The 11009-nt window shown below is 38.1% G+C and overlaps 1 protein-coding gene across 1 annotated transcript; it reads right to left on the bottom strand.

Moving 5' to 3' along the window:
• Window positions 1–208: 208 nt before the first annotated feature.
• LOC128373881 (cilia- and flagella-associated protein 69-like) lies at window positions 209–10439 on the bottom strand. The gene is made up of 23 exons (XM_053334075.1): window positions 10350–10439; window positions 8949–9008; window positions 8478–8543; window positions 7983–8092; window positions 7809–7885; window positions 7337–7435; window positions 6677–6829; window positions 6229–6406; window positions 5168–5291; window positions 4953–5001; window positions 4721–4842; window positions 4404–4635; window positions 4007–4171; window positions 3770–3885; window positions 3381–3499; window positions 3070–3151; window positions 2758–2950; window positions 2162–2299; window positions 1961–2037; window positions 1402–1599; window positions 1175–1261; window positions 980–1063; window positions 209–373 (listed from the first exon to the last, which is right to left on the bottom strand). The coding sequence occupies exons 1-23, from the start codon at window positions 10437–10439 to the stop codon at window positions 209–211; spliced, it is 2784 nt and encodes a 927-aa protein (XP_053190050.1).
• Window positions 10440–11009: the final 570 nt, after the last annotated feature.

Raw genomic sequence — 11009 nt, 5'->3', positions numbered from 1 at the left:
TTGTGCACATCTACTGACCTCATGTCTGCATGTCTGCATCTACAGACACTGTAAATATATTGTCTATAAGAAATAAACAACAATTCATAATAAACATGTACATCCAGGATAAAGTTTGGTATCTTACTGATGTTCATTCAGTATAAATATATAAAATAAAGGTACATTCATTAAATAAAGGGACTTCATTCATGTATCTTTCCTGCCGTCAGTCTTTTACAGACACGGTGCTGAAGTATTCAGGCGCTCGTGTTGTGGGTTGTATTTCTTCCTCAGCTGATGTCTTGATGTGAGTTCTGGCCAGAGTCAGCTTCACTCCTGCAGGCCCCTCAGCATCCGTGCTCTCCACAGCTAAAACCTGCCCGATGAATTGCTGGAACCCACAGCAACACCAGAACATCAATAATAATCAATAATCATTCATCAATAAAATCAATGTATGTGTCATTATTCTTCTGCATTTGTCTTTGATGTGAGCTAATTTGTAGATACGTTTGATATAATTGCAGCTATACGAGGATTGCACCATACTGCTGATTATATGATTACTTTTACAATTATAATTAGTTCACCAAGTGTAAAACTAATTTCGAACTAGTTGGCGATTCATTCATTGACTAATCGGTTACTCGACTAATCTACTAATGACTCCCAACTTCTGAAAACTGCAGAATAAAAACATCAAATCATCAGCAATAAAATCAAATGTGACGTCTTTACTTGATATTTCTATTGTATCTCTGCTTTAATTAAATCGTTTTCTCCTTCTCATTGTGCAAATTGACTGTTTACATCAGTTTCAACTGTAAGTCCACAACATTGTGTTTTGTAACAGAGCTGTGCTGAATATACTGTTGGTCACTAAAGGGTCAATAAAAGTCAAAATGTTCTTTTTTTTTCCCGTTGCCAGCTGACTGACTGTGTGCAGGATAACACTCATAAAATCTGTGAAAGTAGATGAATGTGTTTGTGAGAAAACCTCTGCAGGATGAAGGGCAGCGTCTTTATGCTTTGACTTGTTTCTGGAGGACTCAATATATTTCTCCCTCTGTGCTTTTACTTCCTGTATATAACAAAAGACACAATAAAAATGACAGTTGTTAAAATTCTTCAAATTCTCTGAGGGGAGGATGATTTGGTTTATATATCTGAGGATGTAAGAAGAAGAGTAAACCTTCAGGATCTCGTAGTTTGAGGTCTTGGCGACGTAATGGTCCCATGACTTAGCTGTGAGCTCCCTTTGCTTCCAGTGAGACTTGATCTGAGTTACAAAGACACAAAAACAGCCTATATTAATCAATTTAAATCTAGTTTAAACTACTGTCATTGAAAATATCCACTGATCTGATCTGGTAGATAAAAAGTAGAAAGAACCCAGAAACAGCACTAAAATCTCAGCACCTCTGTGTACATGAGCTCCTCCTCGCTGATTTCTGTCTTCTCTAGTTGCTCCAGGATGCTGCTTTGCTCCGCTGCCACCCTCGTTGCCGTGTCCTCTGTGATCTTACACATGCTGCTCAGAGCCTCCTCATCAGGGGTGACTGGCCTCACGCCGTCCACGCTCAGTTCCCTGCTGATCTCGTCCCACATCTCTCCGACCTACAGCCACACCACATGTTGGATGTTCCAGTTTTTTTTTTTTTAATCATCTGAAACTGTGACGTCTTTCCAATTTGATGACATTTGTAAATGATTGGTTGAGGATTTTAGAGTTTAAATCTGCCACCATGAACATTTTGGTCCCATATTTGGATCTGTTGTATCTGTATTTGACTCATTTTACTTCCACAGCATTTTTGTGATTATTCTGATGAGTCTGTTATTTATCTCTGTGTCCTTGGGTCTTTTTGTCATACTTCCACTGAGAGGCACCAAAGTAGAGTATTTTCCATCTCGACACAAAAAAAATCTAATTTCAACACTGACAAGCTTTTTACTCAATGAACAGCTACATTTTTACCTTGAAGTCCAGATATCTTTTGACAATGCTCAAGGTCACATAATCTTTTGTCCTCAACCCGGGAAGATCCTGAAAACCTGCAAAAGTAACAAATGATCAAATTTGACAGCAGATCTATTTGAAAATTTGATATAAAATTATTTATACTTTGTGTTCAAAGTTTGAACACAGTCTGGTCTGATTCTTCAGGCAAAGCTTTACCAAGTTTGCAGAAGATAGAGTAAATCTTTGACCGCAGGTTCTCTGTCATCTCCAGCACTGACGCACTTGCCACACTAGCAGGAAAAGACAGCTGGGATTCCTCCTGCTGGTGAGGACTGAGGGTCGGCCTTTTTGGATCTTAAGGTCAGAGGTGGAAAAAGAGGAAAGATTATGACTGGAAGATATGAGAAGAGAGGGGAAGAAAAGCTTTCAAACTTTTAGATTTTGACAGAGTTGATCAGTGATGACAAGCTCTGGATCGAGTTTCCTTTGGTCTTTATTTACTGTTTCTAAATACATCCATCCTACAGGTAATCTATAATTTGATGTTTTTTTCTAATGTGTGTTGGGTCCAATCCACTAAGGTGAACACTTTGTCCTCCACCTGCTACAGCCTGAAAAGTTTGCTTATTATCAAATGTGCATTTACTCTCATGCACTGATGTTACATTAAACACAGCAATAATCTCTTTACTTGATCTGATGCTCTGTAGTAAGTATTAGTGCCCAAAACAGAAAATGTTAATGTACTTCCAAGCAGAAAAAGTTCCTCACGATCTTGTTCTTGGCAGTAAAATCTTTAGCTGCAGACTGACCTGTGATCTCTCCGTTTCGGCTTCGACTGACACCCAGCTCTGCCTCCTCCTCCCTCCACAGCTGCAGCAGGAGTCCTGGAGCCGTCTGACCGTCGCCGTTCCTCCAGCTCAGGATGTGAGACACAGTGTTTGTGTTGTCGCATAATTCCAGTATGGTGGCGAGGACGATGCTGTGCACACATCTGGGGCTCGACTGAGAGAGAGAGAGAGAGAGAGAGAGAGAGAGAGAGAGAGAGAGGATAAAGTATGACACTTTTTAAACCAAAACTGTGACTTCACGTGATTTTCAGTCGGTGGAAATCAGTTGCTTACACTGAGTAAGTCGAGCAGAAGAAACAACCCCTCCTTAGCCAAAAAGAAATCCTCTGTGGTGTAGCAGCCGACAATACAGGACCTGATGGGACACAAAACATTCTGACTGAACCTTTCTCTGCAGTGTGAGTGCTTGTCTGCCTGTGAACAACCACAGATTAATTGAATCATGCACAGAGCTCTTACATTCATGTGTTTTGGGCCATGGGTGTTCTTATTAATTCGATTAGGGATTAATTCAATTGCTGTCCAAAATCAATCTGTCAGACAGTTAATCTAATCTAAGTAAATTGTGGTTTAGCTCAACTGACCACACACAGTCCACAGTGGATAGGATGAGCTTGTTGTGTCCCAGGCCGCTGTAAAACTTGTTGGAGCCTTTCTTCAGGAAGTGAACGACCATCTCAACTCCCTCTGATCCAAACAGCTCCTGTTCAACACAGACGCTGTATGTTTAGAGACTGATCTGAACATGAGATGAGACGGCTTCTGTCTGAGATACACGTACATTCAGAAAGGAGATTGTAATCGTATTCAGAGGTCCAAACTGAATAAATGAATCAAAGGATTAATAACAAGTAAGTTTAACAGTTTAATACCTGCAGCTCTAAAGAAAAAGGATGCACTTATTCATATATGTTGATGAAGATAAATTGTTACAGTATAGGCTATCAGGGTCATTATCTCAGCTTCTCTGTACCTTTCTGTGCATGTCGGTCTCACACAGCACTGAAAGGATCAGCTGAATATCTGACTTTATCCCCAGGGTGACGGCATCCTCCTCGTCAGGCCTCACTTCCATCTGCATCAAAATCGCTGAGAAAAGCAAACCGGTCTGATTAAATTGTGTACACTTACAGTATGAAGTCAAATGATGAGTTTCTGCTGATTCTGAACATCACACACAGTCAGTAAGTCAAGTTTTCATTAAAGTTACCCAGCAGCTGGTTGATGGTTCCTTGATCACACAGATCCTGGTTGACTGACTCGTCACCGAGAGACGTCACAGCTCTCAACACTCTGATGCAGTGCCGCATGTGAGCCTTCTTACTGCCTCTCCCTCCAGTGCCATGAAAGCTGTGACCGTGACCAAAGTAAGCATCTGAAATAAAGGAGGAAGGATAATAATTTACTCTTTAATTGTTTATTAAAGAATAAATTCTATCTATTTTTTGTTTTTTTTGGGCTTCACATGATCCACAGTGTCAGGAGGGACTCAGTAGGCAGTCATTGTTGATGTTGAACACAACACTGTTGCTGTTCGACCTTTGACCTTTCAGATACAGGTTTTTACCCTCCCATTCGTCTCTCCTCTTGTGTCACTGCTCTCTCACCTTGCCCGACACACCAGTCCAGCAGGAGCAGCATACACGCGTTACCCTGATACAACACATAATCGTCCACCATTAGAGGAGCAACGGTGGCGAGAACAGCCAGCGCCTGCAGTTGGAGCTCCTCCTGCTGGCCAGAGGACCAGTGAAGCAAACCTGGCCTGCGCTCAGAGGAGGCAGCAGGTGGCTTTATGAGTGTCAGCAGAGCCAGCATTACTCCTTCCTCTTTATAAAGCTAGGAGAGGAAACAATATAGTGTTTAGGAAATGCCACATTTAGTGTATTCATTTACAAACATTCAAATAATCACTGTGACCGACCTGAAGAGCGGCGATGTCCCTTGACATTAAAACCAACAGATTCAAAAGTAACTTCTTCATCTTCAAGTCTTCATTATTGTAGGTGAGCTTAAAGTTGTGGACTAAAGAGTTGGGACTTTTCACTGAAAAATATATGAAGAAAAGTTGTTATCATGAAAGCTTCTGTTATAGTATTCGTAATAATTCAAATGTAAAAACTAAACTAAAATATATGAGGAAAGAGTCGTCTTACACTCTGGAAATGTGATGAAAGGCATGAGCTGTTTGGCAAATAAGCTCTCCTGAAAATCACAAACATGATGTCAAACAAACTGTAGACACATTTTACACAGTTAATAACATCCTGGGAAATTATATAATAGAAAATATTATTTACACAATGTTTCCATTATACATTTGTAAGATTATATTAATATTTCATCATTTTATTCCCAGCCCTGTACTCACAATGAGCAGAGGGTTGGGATTTTCGGCAATGAGAGTTGTGATCACAAGCAGATCGTTTCTGAGTTGGACGTCAGAATGTCGGAAACTGTTCAGCAGCTGGTGAAAAAACGCTTCTTTCAGAGAGCTGAGATACAAATGAACAAATGAAGTGAGAGATTTAATATCCATTTGTTCAAAATGAGAGCACAGGATGATTAAACAATGTCTTTAAAGGATGGAAGGTCATTTGTTCTTGACTGAAGAAAGATCTTAAAGGGATAATCCAGTGATTTAGTGTTGGGGGTCTCACAAGTGGCACATTTTCTTTAAAGAATGATTGAAATTGATGCAGCAGAGCATAAGTCATCTGGATTTTTAGTCCCAAATATGGATCAAGCTCCAAAAACAATGGATCCTACAATTCCCATAATGCAACTTGACTGCAACTTTCATTAGACCCTCCCTGCCTTTAAAACGACCCACTTCTTTAAACCTCCACTTTACATCTCAGGCTTTATCGCAGCCCAATCCAAGATAACCCTGATGACATCATATATATTTTATACATACTGTATATATTTGTCAGTGTTTTCAGGCTAAGTAGTACTCTTTATGACAAGTAAACAGAACTCTGTGTACAAAGTTGGCGGTGTACTCCTTTAAAGTTTATACATTAATATGTTTTGGAAATGCTTATTAATAAAAATAAGGAAATGTACATTTTAAGATCACATAAATGTCAGAATTAGTTTCCAAAAAAGGGAATAATTGGCATTTAATTTATTTCATTTGAGAAATTAATGAAAGAAAATTGGAATTTAAAGTCCCCCTCCCTTAAAAATGTGTATCTTTTTCTTATTTCATTTGGAAGTTTGAGCTTCACTGATGTATGTGCAGAGTTCAACACCAGAAGGCTGTTTTGACATTTCTCTTCTGAAGGAGGAAAGTTTCTCTGTGCTCACCTTAAATCTGAGTTTAAGAGGTCTACATACAAGCATGATGTCCTTATTTTAGACTTAAGCTACCACATTACTTTCATCAGCCACATTTGAAATCATCTTAAAACCACGTGAGACACATACACGACACACTCGATGGTGCTGAGCTGAGCCGTGACCTCGTCCTTGCTGCCTCTCTCCAGCAGGTTCCAGAGGATCTCTGAGGAGCGGAACAAGACCTGACCGGACGGGTCCTGTTCGTTCATGTGGAGACAGATGGTCTCTGCTCCCTGTGCTCTCAGCATTAACGCACAGTTCATATCTGTTTGTAAAATGAAATAGATTTAAAGAGATGTGATTAATGTAAAAAACAAAACAAAAAACAACCCATTGACCTGCTGACATTGACACAAGGACACTTAAAATCACTATTTTGATTGTGTGCCTGATTGTTATTTGATAATGAGATGATTTATGCTCTTGAGGGCCAGCTACTTTATCTAATGAAGGAGGTCATCTGTTGGATTGACATGTCTGACTGACCCCCTCCTTCCTTCTCCTCCGTGGATCCAGAATAAAAACAGTTACTGACCGGAGGAGCTGGAGAGGATCTGAAGTGTCTGCAGGAGCTGCAGCTTGATGGCAGGCTGGTTCTCCACAGCGGCCATGGAGAGGAGCAGCGTCTGAGTCAGGTCACTACGCTCCAGCAGCTGCAGCCTGTAGCCCGGAGAGGTCGGCTGGAGCCCTGCAGAAAGAGAGTGTAGAGATAAGATATATAGCAAAATAGAAAATGTTAACTGTAAGAAGAAAATAAAACAAATAAAAGACAACACAAGAAGAAAATAAAGATACAAACCCAGTAAGAATGAACCAAAGTGCCTCTTAAGAGGAAACGAGGGGAACAAGAACACAGATAACTGAAAGTGATACAACAGTAATAAAAGGAAAGAAAAAAGTTAATTGAATTATTACTCAAACTTAGACCACGAGATAAGAAGAATAAGAGTTTTCAATGAAAGAAAATAAATACAAAAGATATAAAAATTTGAGCTTAACTGATGGTGGATTGCTGGAACCAGTGCAAAAAGAAAGGAAAAGAAAACAAGAAAACAAACGAAAAAGAATAGAAAAGAGAATCTGAGCTACAACACCACAGAAGCCATGAGAGAGAGAGCCTCACTTAGTGAAAGTCTAGAAAATCGGTCGTTAGAGTGGAAAGTCCAAGGCTTTGGTTTGGTGGGATGGTCCGTACCATCGAGCAGCTGTTTAGGAGCCACACAGCTGTAGAATGATTTCACAGATTCAACTAACTGCTGCCTCACGTCAACATCTGACACCCTCATCAGACGCCCTGCCAACACAAAGACATCTGTCAGAGTCACTTCTCAAAGCAACGTCTGCTTAAAAAATGAAAAACTTATTTTAAAAGTATAACAAAAATAAAAAATAAAACTAGAAATAGAAGCAACATTGGCTTCCGTTAGAAAAAAAGAAAACTTAAGACTTAATTTTATTCTACATATGACAAAACCCACACCGCAATAAATTGAAAAAAATGTAAATATTTTTTCTCCATTAACAAAAAAGTGTAAAAACTGAAGAATAAACTCTAAGGATTAATCATCAATGTATTAATGATCAGAAGACTAATTATGAGGGAATCTTGTGAATAGTATTTAAGGGTTAAAGTAAATGAACAACCCTTTAGTGAGTGATTTGTGTACCCATGTGACCGAGGAACTCTGTGACGTCCTGAGCGTAGTTCAGCTCATCAGACGCCTTCTCCTTCAGGAAGGGAAACCTGAGATGAAAGCAGAGCAACACAATACTATTCAGATGATGTCACAAGAAAAAAAAAAGGATTTTCTTTGCATAATTGAAATATTTGAATCCCTTACCTACAAATTTGAAGTGCCTCACATAAAACGGGCACATATTGAGGATGATCATTCACTTTCTCAGCACAGATGTTGAGGATTTTGGCGATGCCGGCGAGCTCCCTCAACAGCTTGAAAAAGTTTAAGAAGTTTAAACATTTTGGAGTTTGCTCTTAAAGAGATAAAGCACAGAGAGGGAAGGGGGAGTGATGAGGCAGAGAGCCATCATGATGACTGAGGTTATTTCTGAGCGGGGGGAAAATGCTGACAGACTCAGCAATCCAGCAGTAAATTAGAGCCCTGGGAGTTTGGCTGTGTGTTCAGGTTTGCATAAGTGCAGAATCTATTTCCATCACAGCACCAGGGGACAGTAATAAGGAAAATCTGACAATCTGCTGCAGTGTGTGACACCAGAGAGACATTATTTGGTAAAAAGGGGGAGGGGGGAAGGGGGTGGGGGGGTGGGGTATGCGCTATCAGCTTATTTTGGTCGACTAAATTCACAAGAAAAGATACAAATCCATTTTGGCTTCTCTTCAGTAGTTTCTTCAGTACAAAAAGATGTCGCTCCTTTAGGTTTGTCTTGAAGAAAAAGCATAATTACACATTAACATAATCAAACTTTATTTATATAGCACCTTTCATACAGACAAGCATAGTTCAAAGTGCTTTAGAGTTAGTTGATTGATAAGCTGATAATGAGACAGAACAAGTGACAACATAAAGAAAAGGAATGAAAACAAAGATCTAATTAAAGATGAACATTTAATTAATTTAATTAAATTAAAAATGATAAAAATGTTTAAAAACTGAAATAAAAGAAGTAAAAATAAATAATTAAATACATGAAATTAACTAAATAAGTAAAATAAGAGGGGATAAGAGAAAAGGTTTATTCAAAGTTGGAGTGAAAAACAAGGTTAAAATAGATTAAACTTAAAAGTGAACATACAATAAAGGTCTGATGATATTAAAGATGTAACTTACTGTTAAAGGATCTTCAAGAAGACGAATCACCTTGTTGAGTTCAAGACTTTTAGCACTGACCTGTTGAGAAAACACAGCCGAGGCTCCTGTTAAAGTCACATGTGTCTGTCCTGACATTACTGTGGTTAATATTAATAAAAGATACTCCACAGGATCATAGTTTTTTTAACTTAACACCTATATCCACTATTGTTTCTAAATGGAGTTAAAATAAATAAATTAAGGAGTAAACAAGCCTAAGAATAATTTATGTTAGGTAGGTAGGTACTTTATTTGTCACATATACAGTTGTACAGTGAAATTCAGTCTCTGCATTTAACTCATCCTCAGTACTAAGAGCAGTACAGAAATGACTTGCTTGTTCTAAAAATGCATATTTCTTAGTTTCAGTGTAGTTTCTTCTTCATAATACTTCATTAAGTATGTATTTAATAGGTTAGCTGGTTGTTGTAAAATATTTATAATTATATAGAATGTATACGGTGCAGTGAAATTGTATTTTTTAATGGTAAAACTAGACATCATGACTTTTGTCTGTTTTAATAAAAGTTCAAACTGTAACTTGTTTACAATATAAATGATAGGTATAAAGAATTTCTTATAAAGTCTATGGTATAAATATGCTCATTATAAAATACACTTTATATAATTGACAATTTTGACATATGACTGAAAATACTTTCAAGCATGACATTTGATCCTTACTGCCACCCATATATGTTAGGAAAGAGTTTGGCTATTGCTGAATGAGTTTTGTTTGACTAATAAAGCATGAATAGATATTTTTGAAGATGCTTCACAGGCTTTTATCCAACTCAGAGAAACATCACAACACAAAGACATTTATTTTGGTCTTGCCTGCACAAATAAAGGAATATCCTATATTATCTTAAAAGTAAGAGTAAGTAAAATGTCATGATTTATTGCTGAACACTTTATGTTACTTTGGATAAATGTATTATTTGGATTCACTGAATATGACAGGAATCTCTGCTCTCAGCTTTATTTAATTAATTTACTATTTATGACCAAATTCTGTATTCATAAATCAAGAATGTGTCCATATCAAACAATTCATAAGAAATACATAGTAGATGTGTGTAAATGTGGCAAATAAAAAAGGTAAATTAGGAGTGCCCAGTCCCAGTCTTTCTTCTCCATATCAAACAATACACTTCTTCAATATCTTAATGTATTTCTTTTTTTAATATTACAGCCTTTAGTTCCTCCTGGTGTATTTTTAGACACAAGTTGTATGCAAAGGTGCTGATTACTTGCTGAATCTCTCAAAAAAGTTGTAAAACAAAGAAGATTAGCTGCCTGCATCCTCATTAATTATACTAAATCAGGAGACACCACAGCAGTATAATAAGTATGTGACTTAAAAAACAAACTCTTTACCTCCTGAATATGCTGAGTCTTGCCTGATGCTCTTGATCTGATTGCATGGATGTCTGGTTTTCCTCTGTGCACAACTTTACCTGAATCCATTTTGCAAATTTTCGAGAAAAACTTCTTGCTTCAACTGCCGCAGTGGTAGATATGTCACTTTTAGGTCATCTACATCGTTTAAAACATCACAAATAAGTCCCAAGTTTACTATTTTACTGCGGTATATTTGTAAGGTAATGACAACTAGCTATCCCAAAAGAAAACTTAACCTTAATTAAAGTTCTTCTTCGTGTCAAATATCCGTGAAAATCGTCTAAAAGTATCGATGATCTCCCTCTTTACTCCTTTTATGTTGCCGGCGTACAACCGTTGCTATGGTTACTGTGTAGTACGAAGAGCAGCTCAGCTCAAACCTTATAACTAATCAATTTTTTTCCTAGGATGGCGAAGTTATGAGCCGCCCTACTCTGGCTTTGATTGGCTAGTACTCCTTGCCTTTCGTTGGTTGGATTGGTGAGATTTAACCCTGAGGAGTTTTATTGGTTAGAGTGAGTGTAGGATTTATCAGGGTAAGCCAATCAGCAGCTGAGTAGGGCGGGTCAAAATTTTGCCGTCCTAGGGGAAATACAGCACCCATTTCCTCTTCAAACACAGGAAGTGGTATTCTGG

Source organism: Scomber japonicus, chromosome 15 (genome assembly GCF_027409825.1).
Source record: "Scomber japonicus isolate fScoJap1 chromosome 15, fScoJap1.pri, whole genome shotgun sequence".
NCBI lineage: Eukaryota > Metazoa > Chordata > Actinopteri > Scombriformes > Scombridae > Scomber > Scomber japonicus.
This window is presented reverse-complemented; position numbering and strand designations above follow the sequence as displayed.